The sequence below is a fragment of the Saimiri boliviensis genome, chromosome 14, assembly GCF_048565385.1.
Source record: "Saimiri boliviensis isolate mSaiBol1 chromosome 14, mSaiBol1.pri, whole genome shotgun sequence".
NCBI lineage: Eukaryota > Metazoa > Chordata > Mammalia > Primates > Cebidae > Saimiri > Saimiri boliviensis.
In genome coordinates this window covers 94,299,927-94,312,392 of record NC_133462.1, presented here as the reverse complement: position 1 = coordinate 94,312,392, position 12,466 = coordinate 94,299,927, and the positions used below count along the sequence as shown (strand labels likewise).

The window sequence follows — 12,466 nt, the reverse complement described above, 5'->3', positions numbered from 1 at the left end:
TTTTTTTTTCTTTTTTTTAAATAAAACAGGTATTGCTATCTCTAAGCCAGACCTGATCACCTGTCTAGAGCAAAGGAATGAGCCGTGGAGTGTGAAGAAACGTGAGACAGTAGGCAAACAACCAGGTAAGTGGGAGTAAGTTAAATGGATGCCACAGATGAGAGGTTCAGAGATCAGGGAGGAAGCCAGACCTTAAAATGTGGGTTTGGAGGCTCTGCGCCAATGGAAATGGCTTCTGGAAGCCTGAGTTTCTTTCCCTTGCTCTCACGTAGGAATGCCTCTGTCCCACGCTCTTAAATTCTTCCAGGGCTCTGCTTCCCTTCAGTGATCTTTCTTCAAGATTTCAGTGAGGCCGGGCGCGGTGGCTCAAGCCTGTAATCCCAGCACTTTGGGAGGCCGAGGCGGGTGGATCACGAGGTCAAGAGATCGAGACCATCCTGGTCAACATGGTGAAACCCCGTCTATACTGAAAATACAAAAATTAGCTGGGCATGGTGGCGCGTGCCTGTAATCCCAGCTACTCAGGAGGCTGAGGCAGAAGAATTGCCTGAACTCAGGAGGCGGAGGTTGCAGTGAGCCGAGATCGTGCCATTGCACTCCAGCCTGGGTAACGAGAGCGAAACTCCTCCTCCTCAAAAAAAAAAAAAAAAAAAAAAAAAAAAAAGATTTCAGTGAGAACCAAAGCCCTCCTCACAGCTTGTAGCAGACCGTGTGATCTGCTTGTTCTTCCATTGCTTTGGCGACACAGGAATATCTGTATTTTTTAGAAGCTCTTTGTTAACCTATTTTTTTAAGTTCCCTTTTCGTGCTATGTCTAAGATGTGTGAGAGTAGTGGAATTTGGCTTAGAATCCTAGGAACACCAGAACAGCTATTACATATTTTCTACTTTGTGATTTCCCATTCTATAGAGGTTTTAAATGTCATTCTATAGAAATGTATACTCAGTGATTTTATGAGAACACTAGACATCTCTCTAAATACAAGAAACTGTTACTTTTTAATTAAACATTTATTGTTTTATATAAACCGGGATTGGTATTTTATACTGCCCAAAATTCTCAACTGTAGTGTAGTTTAGTGTATCTGTTCACTTTGTATTAGTCCTTTTTCACACTGCTGACGAAGACATACCTGAGACTGGGAACAAAAAGAGGTTTAATTGGACTAACTAGTTCCACATGGCTGGGGAGGCCTCAGAATCATGGTGGGAGGCGAAAAGCACTTCCTACTTGCAAGCAGCAGGAAAAAGTGGGGAAGAAGCAAAAGCGGAAACCCCTGAGAAAGCCATCAGATCTCATGAGACTAATTCACTATCATGAGAACATCACCCGGAAGACCGGCCCCCGTGATTCAGTTACTTCCCCTGGGTCCCTCCCACAGCACGTGGGAATTCTGGGAGACACAGTTCAAGTTGAGATTTGGGTTGGGCACAGCCAAATTATATCAGCTTCCTAGATTCCTTAAGTATGCTATGTATTCGGGTAGCTTGAAGCAGTGCTAAGCATGTATTTAACTTTCACTTGCTACCTTAGTTTATAATAACTGTCATTTTATAATTTTCTCTTGTTTACTATGAAATTTACTGGAGCTGTTACATATTTTTCAGTGTGTATACATTTGTGTATATATGTACCTGTGTGTAACATGGATTTTTTCTCCAATAAAAAGTGTGTAAGTGCTGCGTACAATGGGATGATTTGATACAACTATCTTAGCAAATTTTAAGCATGCAGAATGCATTATGAACTACAGTGACAATGCTATACACTAGACCCCCAGAATGTATCCTGTAATGGAAACTTTGTACTCTGAACAACATTCCCCTGTTTTCCTACCTCCAGCCTCTGGCAGCCGTCTTTGTACTCTCTGCTTCTATGAATTCAACCCTTTCTGATTCCCCTTATAAAAGAGATTATGCAGTATTTTTCTTTCTGTGCCTGGCTTATTTCACTTAGAATAATTTCCCCCATGTTCATCTATGTTGTCGAAATGGTAGGATTTTATTATTTTTAATGGCTGAATAATATTCGTGTGTGTGTGTGTGTGTGTGTGTGTGTGTGTACTTTTTAGTGTCTGTAGACATTTAGGTTTTCATATCTGGGCAATTGTGAAGAATGCTGCAGTGAACATGAGGGTACAGATTTTTTTTGATATAATTATTTCCTCTGGTTTTTTACATAGAAGTGGGATTGATTATATGGTATTTTTTTTTTTTTTTTTTTTAATGTATATGGTAGTTTTATTTTTCCAGGTTTTTTTTTTTTTTTTTTTGAGACAGAGTTTCACTCTTGTTACCCAGGCTGGAGTGCAATGGCACGATCTCGGCTCACCGCAACCTCCGCCTCCTGGGGTCAGGCAATTCTCCTGCCTCACTCAGCCTCCTGAGTATCTGGGATTACAGGCACGCACAACCATGCCCAGCTAATTTTTTGTATTTTTGGTAGAGACGGGGTTTCACCATGTTGACCAGGATGGTCTCGATCTCTCGACCTCGTGATCCACCCGCCTTGGCCTCCCAAAGTGCTGGGATTACAGGCTTGAGCCACCGCGCCCGGCAATTTATTATTCTTTTTACTGAGTTTTAGGAGGGTTGTATTCTGTATATTAACTCCTATCAAGTATCTAATAGGCAAATATTTTCACCCATTTCTAAGGTGGCATTTGCACTTCACTAAATGTTTCCTTTAATGTTCAGAAATGCTGAAGCTTGGTGTAGTTCAGTTTTTTGTTCTTTGTTGCTTATGCATTTGCCTTCATATCCAAGAAAACAGTGTAAAGAGCAATTTGATGATCTTTTCCTCTATATTTTCTCCTGAGAGTTTTATTAGTTTTGTTTAAGTATTGAATCCTTTCAATATATTGTTTCCATATGATGCAAAGGAAGGGCCAAATTAATTTTTTTCATGTAGTTACTCAGTTTTCAACGTGATTTGTTGAAGAGATTGTGCTTTCCCTATTGTGTGGTCATAGCGACCTTGTGGAAGGTCATTTGATTCTATACAAAAGAATTTATATCTGGGTTCTTGCTTCTGTTTCATTATCTATTTATTAATATTTGTCTTTGTATCAGTGCTACATTATTTTTAGAGCTTTGTATAATATATTTGAAACAGGAAGTATAAAGCCTCTTCTTTTCATTTATTTATTTATTTATTTATTTATTTATTTATTTATTTTTTGAGAGAGAGTTTCGCTCCTGTTACCCAGGCTGGAGTGCAATGGCGCGATCTCGGCTCACCGCAACCTCCGCTTCCTGGGTTCAGGCAATTCTCTTGCCTCAGCCTCCTGAGTAGCTGGGATTACAGGCACACGCCACCATGCCCAGCTAACTTTTTGTATTTTTAGTAGAGACGGGGTTTCACCATGTTGACAGGATGGTTTCGATCTCTTGACCTTGTGATCCACCCGCCTCAGCCTCCCAAAGTGCTGGGATCACAGGCTTGAGCCACCGCGCCCGGCACCATTGGGTTTTTGATAGAAATATGATGAATTTGTGTATCACTGTTGGTATTGAATGATACCTTAACAAAAAAAAAATCATCTGAACCTTGAGCAAGAATACCTTCAAGAGTGTGTTTAATTTTTATATATTTTGGATTTGGTTAGAAAAAAATACATTGTGTGATTTCAGTCTTCTTAAATTTGATAAGTTTTGTATCTTAACAGAATGAATATGCAATTGAGAGTATTGTAAAAATATTCTGCTGCTTTTCCTGGGGAATTCTGAACATGTCTGTTAGGTCTAATTTGTCTATAATACTTAAATTTTCTGTTCTCTTATTGATCTTCTATGGGATTTTTCTATTCATTATTGAAAGTGGAATCTTGAAGTCTATAATGTTGTGTTGCTGTGTATTTCTTATTTCATTTCTGTCAATATTTGCTTCATATATGTGGAAGCAAATGTTGCTTTATACACACACAGACACGCATATATATACACATAAGACATATATATGTATGTTTGTGTGTGGAGTGTCTGTGTATATAAAACTGCTAAAGATTTTTGGTAAATGGGCCTATTTTACCATTATATCAATCTTTGCCTTTTGTGACAGTTTTTCATTAAAAATGTATCTTCTATAATATAATTGTGGCCATACCACCCAATTGTGGTTATTGTTTTCATAGAATATTTTTCTTCATGCTTTACTTTTAACGTATTTGACTCTTTTAAACCTGCAGTTGAGTGTCTTGTACACAGCATATTCTAGAATCTTGTTTGTTCTTAATCTATTTTCTTTTCATTAAGAAATATAATCCATTTATATTTAAAACAATTCCTAAAGGAAATGGCAGTACTGTTACCATCTTGTTTTTAATTGTTTTCTGTTCCTTGTAGATATGTTATCCCTCATTTCCATCTATCTCATAACGTCCCTATAGGAGACTACAAAAACTATCTTTATATTCCCCAATTTAATATTAATGTCAAAAATGATATTTTATATTGTGCATTTATTAATAGATTATTGGAGATTTATGTTGTTTTTCACATTCTACAGGGTTTTCAGTTTTTTTTTTTGTTTTTTTTTTTGTTTTTTTTTTTTGAGACGGAGTTTCGCTCTTGTTACCCAGGCTGGAGTGCAATGGCGCGATCTCGGCTCACCGCAACCTCCGCCTCCTGGGGTCAGGCAATTCTCCTGCCTCAGCCTCCTGAGTAGCTGGGATTACAGGCACGTGCCACCATGCCCAGCTAATTTTTTGCAGTTTTAGTAGAGACGGGGTTTCACCATGTTGACCAGGATGGTCTCGATCTCTCGACCTCGTGATCCACCCTCCTCGGCCTCCCAAAGTGCTGGGATTACAGGCTTGAGCCACCGCGCCCGGCTGGTTTTCAGTTTTATGTACTGAAATTGTTGTATTCCGTATCTGTGTGTATATATATATATACACATATATATATATGTGTATATATATATTTACCTTTAACAGCTTTATATTTTCATGTGGTTTTATGATGTCATCCAGCGTCATTTTATTTTTCAACACAATAGACTGCTTTTATAATTTCCTTTAGGACTGTATTAGTAGCAACAAATATTCTCAGCTTTTGTTTCTCTGGGAAGTCTATTTTTCACTTATTTTTGAAGGTAAATTTTTTTAAAAGTATTCTTACTAATATTTTTGGTTTTATCTCACATTTTAGAAGTTCTCAGCCCCTCCCTTTTAAAAAAAAGAAAAAACTTGCCACTTTTTACCTATGTCTTCTAAGTCTCTTTTTATGAATATATTGGTCTACTGAACGATGTCCATTAAGTCCTGTATTCCATCTTCATTTTTTTCCATTTTTACAATTTTGCTTCCACAACTCAATATTTATAAACGATAGATCTTCAATTTGCTGATGTTTTTTCTGCCTCATTAAGTCTGCTGTTATAACTCTTTAGTAAATTTTTCAACACAGTTGTGTTCTCCAGCTCAACGATTTTAGTTGGGTTCTTTTTTATAGTTTCAAAAAAAAAATCTCCTTGTTGATGTACTATTTTCCTCATGCATGGTTTTTCTTTCTTTTTTTTTTTTTTTTTTGAGACGGAGTCTTGCTCTTGTTACCCAGGCTGGAGTGCAATGGCGCGATCTCGGCTCACCGCAACCTCCGCCTCCTGGGTTCAGGCAATTCTCCTGCCTCAGCCTCCTGAGTAGCTGGGATTACAGGCACGAGCCACCATGCCCAGCTAGTTTTTTGTATTTTTAGTAGAGATGGGGCTTCACCGTGTTGACCAGGATGGTCTCGATCTCTTAACCTCGTGATCCACCCGCCTCGGCCTCCCAAAGTGCTGGGATTACAGGCTTGAGCCACCACGCCCGGCCTTTTTTTTTTTTTAAACAAGGTCTTACTCTGTCATCCAGGCTGGTGGAGTGCAGTGGTATGATCATAACTCACTGTAGCCTCAAACTCCTGAGCTCAAGTGATCCTTCCACCTCAACAGCCTTCTACGTAGCTGGGACTATAGGCACATACCACCGTATCTGGCTAATTTTAAAAAAAATTATAGACAGTCTAACTGTGTTACTTAAGCTGGTCTTGAACTCTTGGTCTCAAACAATTCTCTCACCTCAGCCTCCCAAAATGCTGGAATTTCAGGTGTGAGCCTCTTTGCATAGCCAGAATTTATTTTTAAATGAACAAAAACCTGAATATTTTACTTTATGTAAACCATATTGCTCTTGTCAGCATGCCCAACCTGATTTTGTGTAGTTAATTAAATGTGTTCTGCTTTTGGTCATTGAACATGTTTAAGGTGATTACTTTAAATTCTTTGTCCAAAAAATGCAAAAATCTCCCTTTCTCGAGGGTTGGTTTCTGGAGATTTGTTTCTTCAAGTAAGGCAGGTTTCCTGTTTTCTCTGTATGCCCTGTGATCACATACACAAAAATAAAATTCTGTAATACTAGAATGGTGGTTTATAAAACAGCTTTGCTCTGGCAGTCTCATAGAAGCATGCTTACAGACGACACACTGCATTTCCATTTCTGTTTTCAAGATTCTCTTCTCATCTGTAATTTTTTGAAACTGCCTATAATGAGTCTTGTTATGGGTCTCTTAGTGTTTATTCTATTTGAAATGTGTTAAGCTTCTTAATTTTTTTTTTTTAATATTTGAGAATTTGTCAGTTATTTTTTTTTGGTATTCTTCAGCTCCAAAATTTCAATTTCTTTTTATACTTTTTTTTTTTTTTTTTTTTTTTGAGACGGAGTTTCGCCCTTGTTACCCAGGCTGGAGTGCAATGGCACGATCTCGGCTCACCGCAACCTCCGCCTCCTGGGTTCAAGCAATTCTCCTGCCTCAGCCTCCTGAGTAGCTGGGATTACAGGCACGTGCCACCATGCCCAGCTAATTTTTTGTATCTTTAGTAGAGACGGGGTTTCACCATGTTGACCAGGATGGTCTCGATCTCTCGACCTTGTGATCCACCCGCCTCGGCCTCCCAAAGTGCTGGGATTACAGGCTTGAGCCACCGTGCCCGGCCCTCTTTTTATACTTTTAATCTTCATGTGGGTAATGTCATTTTCTTAATTTCAATGTCTGTGTTCCCATTTTACTCATTGGGCATTATTCAGATGGTTATCTCAGATTTTTCAGGTAACTTACACATCTTCATTTCTTTAAGGTTGATTTCTGGATATTTATTTATTTACTTATTTTTTTGATTGAGCCATGTAACCCTAATGTATATGTTGTGATCTTTGGTTGAGATTTGGGCACTAAAAGTCACCTGTCCCAATCTTTATAAAATGGCCTTGTCCTGGGTAGTCTGACACCAATTGACCGGAGCTAGGATTTCCATGACCCTCTCAAACCTGTTCACAGGATGTATGTTCTCTGGAATTTTATGCTTAATTTCCAGTTAAAGAGGTTTACCCATGTTTCTTCTTCTGTAATCAGTTATCTGCCAAATCTGTTGTCTGTCTGTGGTACTGCAGCCTCTTTGCTGCTATAACAATTATTTACCTTTGGTCTCAGCAGAACCAGCCTGTCATTCTAAGGTTGCTTCTGTTCTACCACTGTTCATTTCAGCACCCTGTGTCACGGGAGACAGAAGCTAGTCTTTGAAAATTCCATCAAAAGTACAGACATATGTGCCGCTACTTTCTGTCTTGAAGGAGAAGCTAGGAGCTGGGAGTTTATTCCTGAAGTCATTATGGTGTGTTGAGGGGAAGAAAGAATTGTGGTGTATAAACATAACAAGCATGCCTTCCCCTTCTCTATAGCTTTTAACGTGGTTTCTAGAGTTCTCACAAAGGCATTCTGTTCAGTATGGTTTTGTTATATTATATTCAGGAAAAAGTTAGGGCTGTCTTTATTATGCTGTCTTGCTAATGTGTCTGGTATAATTGTATAGATTTTTAAATTATATAATTTTTAAATTTAGATTAATTAAAAATTAAATTTTTTAAATTTTATATAATATTTTAAAATTATATAATTTAAATTGTATTATTTTTAAATTATATTCACTTAAGTCTAGTAAGTTGGATAATTTATGTTTACTTTTTTCAGCTATTTCTTCTCATTTCACCCAAGACCTCTTGCCAGAGCAAGGCATAAAAGATTCATTTCAAAAAGTGATACTGAGAAAATACGGAAGCTTTGGCTTTGAGAATTTACACTTACAGGAAGATTGGGAAAGTGTGAGTGAATCTAAGGTGCAGAAAGAATGTTATAGTGGACTTAACCAGTCTTTATCAACTACCTATGCCAAAATCTTTCAGTGTAGTAAACATGTGAAAGTCTTTAGTAAATTGTCAAATCTAAATAGACGTAAGATAAGACATACTGGTGAGATATCTTCCAACTATAAAGAATGTGACAATTCCTTTTACATATCCTCAATTCTAACTCCACTTCAGAGAATCCGCACTGCAGAGAAATTCTACAAGTGTAAAGAATGTGGCAAAGCCTTTAAGCACTGCTCATGCTTCATTGAACATAAGACAGCTCAGAATGAAGAGAAACATTACAAATGTAAAGAATGTGGCAAAGCCTTTAAATCCTTCTCAAGCCTTTCTAATCACATTGTAATTCATACTGGACAGAAACTCTATAAATGTGAAGAATGTGGTAAAGCTTTTAACCACAGTTCAAACCATGCCAAACATAAGAAAATTCACACTGGAGACAAACCCCATAAATGTGAAGAATGTGGCAAAGCTTTTAACTGGTTCTCATACCTAACTCTACATAAGAGAATTCATACTGGAGAGAAACCCTACAAATGTGATGAATGTGGCAAAGCCTTTAACCAGTGTTCAAACCTCACTAAACATAAGCGGATTCATACTGGAGAGAAACCCTACAAATGTGAAGAATGTGGCAAAGCTTTTAACCGGTGCTCACACCTTATTGAACATAAAAGAATTCATACTGGAGAGAAGCCCTATAAATGTGAAGAATGTGGTAAAGTCTTTATATCTTGTTCAAGCCTTTCAAACCATAAGAGAATTCATACAAAAGAGAAATGCTACAAATCTGAAGAATGTGACAAAATCTTTAACCACTGCTCACACCTTAATGTACATGAGAAAATTCATACCTGAGAAAAATCCTACAAACATAAAAAATGTGACAAAGCCTTTAATACCTGCTCATGTCTTACTCAGGATCAGAGTTCATATTGAACTAAAGCAGTATAAATGTAATGACTGTCAAAACACCTTTCACGGAAAAAAATAATTTTGCCACAAGTTAATTTGTTCATTAATGGACCTTTAATTCTTTTTTTTTGTCTCCACAAATCTGCCCTTATGCCAGTACCATATTGTTTAATTATTTTAACATCATAGTAAGCATTTTTATCGAGTGTAAGCTACTGAATTTTGTTATCATTTTTCAGAATTCTTGTGAGTTTGATTTACTTTGCATGTTTATATAGATTTTAGGAAGAGCTTGTCAATTTATATTAAAGAAAAGCTATGTTGGAATTCGCGTTGAATGTAGATAAATTTGTTGGGTATTTTCATCTTCATATTCAGTATTAATATCTTTGAATATTGGATATTATCTCAGTTTATTCAGCTTTTTTTTCAGCATTTTAAAATTTTCAGTATAGTATGTGCATTTGTTTTGTTAAATTTATAATTGTTTTCGATACTATTAGTGAAATTTTAATGTAATTCTTTTGCTTATTGCTATAATATAAAAGTATTATCCAACCTTGTATATTGATCTTGTGGCATTGGTGAACTTCTTTATTAGCTCAAGTAGGTTTTTTGTTTGTTTTGTTTTGTTTTGTTTTGTTTTTTTGAGATGGAGTCTCACACTTTGACTCAGGTTGGAGTGCAGTGGTGCAATCTTGGCTCACTGTAATGTCTGCCTTCTGGGTTCACACTCAGCTTCCCAAGTAGCTGGGATTACAGGCAGATCCCACCACATTCAGCTAATTTTTTGTATCTTTAGTAGAGATAGGGTTTCACTGTGTTGGCCAGACTGGTCTTGAACTCCTGACCTCGTGCTCCACCCGCCTCGGCTACCCTTAGTGCTGAGATTACAGGTGTGAGCCACCACACCTGGCCTCAAATAGGTTTTTAATGAATTTCTAACACCTTTAAAATACAACATTTCATTCCTGTAATTCCAGCACTTTGGGAGGCCAACGCAGGCAGATCATGAAGTCAGGAGTTCGAGAGCAGCCTGACCAACATGATGAAACCCCATCTCTGGTAAAAATACAAAAAATTAGCTGGGCGTTGTGGCATGTGCCTGTAATCCCAGTTACTTGGGAGGCTGAGGTAAGACAATCGCTTGAACCTGGGAGATGGAGGTTGCAGTGAGCTGAGATCATGCCACTGCACTCCAGCCTGGGTGACAGAGCAAGACTGTCTCAAAAAAAAAAAAAAAAAAAAAGGTTGGGGGGGCCGGGCGCTGTGGCTCACGCCTGTAATCCCAGCTCTTAGGGAGGCAGAGGTGGGAGGGTAGCGTGAGCCCAGGAGTTCAAGACCTGCCTGGGCAATATAGCGAGACCCCGTTTTCCACAAAAAGGAGAAAAAAAAAAGGACCAGGTGTCTCACACCTGTAATCCCAACACTTTGGGAGGCCAAAGTGGGCGCATCACAAGGTCAGGAGTTCAATATTGTGAAACCTCATCTCTACTAAAAATACACACACACAAAATGAGCCAGGTGTGGTGGCACATGCCTGTGATCCCTGCTACTCAGGCTGAGGTAGGAGAATCACTTGAACTCAGGAGGCAGAGGTTGCAGTGAGCTGAGATCACGCCATTGCACTTCAGCATGGGCAACAAGAGTGAAACTCCGTCTCAAAAAGAAATACAAGATAAAGGCAATAAAAGACTATTTTTTTCTAATCTGTTGCATTTTATTGGTTTAGCTAGTATAACTTTCTGGCTGATACCTCCAGTACAATGGTGAATAGTGGTAAAAGTAGAAATTCTTGTCCTGTTTTCAAACTTACAGATAAAGCTGCCAGTCATTCACCGTTAAGTGTATTAGCTTTTGGTGTGGGGTTTTTCTTCTTGGCTCACTGCAGCCTCAACCTCTTAAACTCAAGTGATCCTCCCACTTCAGCCAACTGAATAGCTGGGACAAGCATGCACCACCATGCCCAGATAATTTTTTTTCTAAATTTTTTGTCAAGTTGGGATCTCCCTATGTTGTCCAGAATGGTCTTGAACTCCTGGCTTTATGCAGTCTTTCCAGCTTGGCCTCCCAAGTTCTGGGTTACAGGTGTAAGCCACTGTACCTGGCTGTTCATTAAATTTACAACTTGGCCGGGCGCGGTGGCTCACGCCTGTAATCCCAGCACTTTGGGAGGCCGAGGCGGGTGGATCACGAGGTCAAGAGATCGAGACCATCCTGGTCAACATGGTGAAACTCCATCTCTACTAAAAATACAAAAAACTAGCTGGGCGTGGTGGCACGTGCCTGTAATCCCACCTACTGAGGAGGCTGAGGCAGGAGAATTGCCTGAACCCAGGAGGCGGAGGTTGCGGTGAGCCGAGATCGCGCCATTGCACTCCAGCCTGGGTAACAAGAGCAAAACTCCGTCTCAAAAAAAAAAAAAATTTACAACTTAAGCAGTTTATAATAGCTATTCTATCTAAAAATATTTAATTTTTTTGTTACAGGGATATAAATATATTTATTTTATATAAATAATAAAATCATAGAATGTCTCTTCACTTTTGCAATCCATCGTAATCCATCCCTATTAATATTTTTAATTTCATAGTATGTCATGAAATATTATTCTAGGCACTTGACATGGAGTAATTTGAAATAAAAATATAGAATGCGTCCTGTACTCAACTCAAAATTTTCTCTTTTTAGGATGAAGAATATGAATATAGTTCTGTTACATAATATTTGTGTTTACTGTGTGAGACAAATGAGTTACTGAATATAAAAATAATTAGTAAAACTGCGCTTTGATTTTGGAATGTATGAAGTGGGCAAATGCCCTATCTTCTATTTTTTTTTTTTTTTTTTTTTTTTGAGACGGAGTTTCGCTCTTGTTACCCAGGCTGGAGTGCAATGGCGCGATCTCGGCTCACCGCAACCTCCGCCTCCCGGGTTCAGGCAATTCTCCTGCCTCAGCCTCCTGAGTAGCTGGGATTACAGGCACGCGCCACCACGCCCAGCTAATTTTTTGTATTTTTAGTAGAGACGGGGTTTCACCATGTTGACCAGGATGGTCTCGATCTCTCGACCTCGTGATCCACCCTCCTCGGCCTCCCAAAGTGCTGGGATTACAGGCTTGAGCCACCGCGCCCGGCCTCAAGAAGCCCATCTTTAACAAGACTTTCTATTACAGGTTTTTAACCCCCTTCTTCCTTCCAAAGAGATAGGGTATTGCTTCCTTCTATTTCCCCTGGAGTCTTATATTTAATGTGTATTCAGGAAATTCATAGCTTTCTCCATTTTCCTTCCTTTGCCCAGACGTCGGGATATATGAACTTTTCATCTACTGTAGTTAGCAGATTTGGAGAGGTTAGAAAACATGTCGG

At 38.6% G+C, this 12,466-nt stretch overlaps 1 protein-coding gene across 4 annotated transcripts in view; it reads left to right on the top strand.

The window, feature by feature from the left end:
• Nucleotides 1-11,932, top strand: part of ZNF695 (zinc finger protein 695) — a 36,680-nt gene extending 24,748 nt beyond the window's left edge. For 2 of the 4 annotated variants that reach the window (XM_074385480.1, XM_039464221.2), the window contains 2 exons: nucleotides 30-125; nucleotides 8,005-11,932. In XM_074385480.1, the coding sequence (XP_074241581.1) occupies nucleotides 30-125; nucleotides 8,005-9,041 (1,133 nt within the window). In that variant the 3' untranslated portion in view covers nucleotides 9,042-11,932. Of the gene's footprint in view, nucleotides 1-29; nucleotides 267-8,004 lie in introns of those variants that run through there. The other 2 variants (XM_039464222.2, XM_074385481.1) reach the window with 2 other exon arrangements.
• The last annotated feature ends 534 nt before the right edge of the window (nucleotides 11,933-12,466 follow it).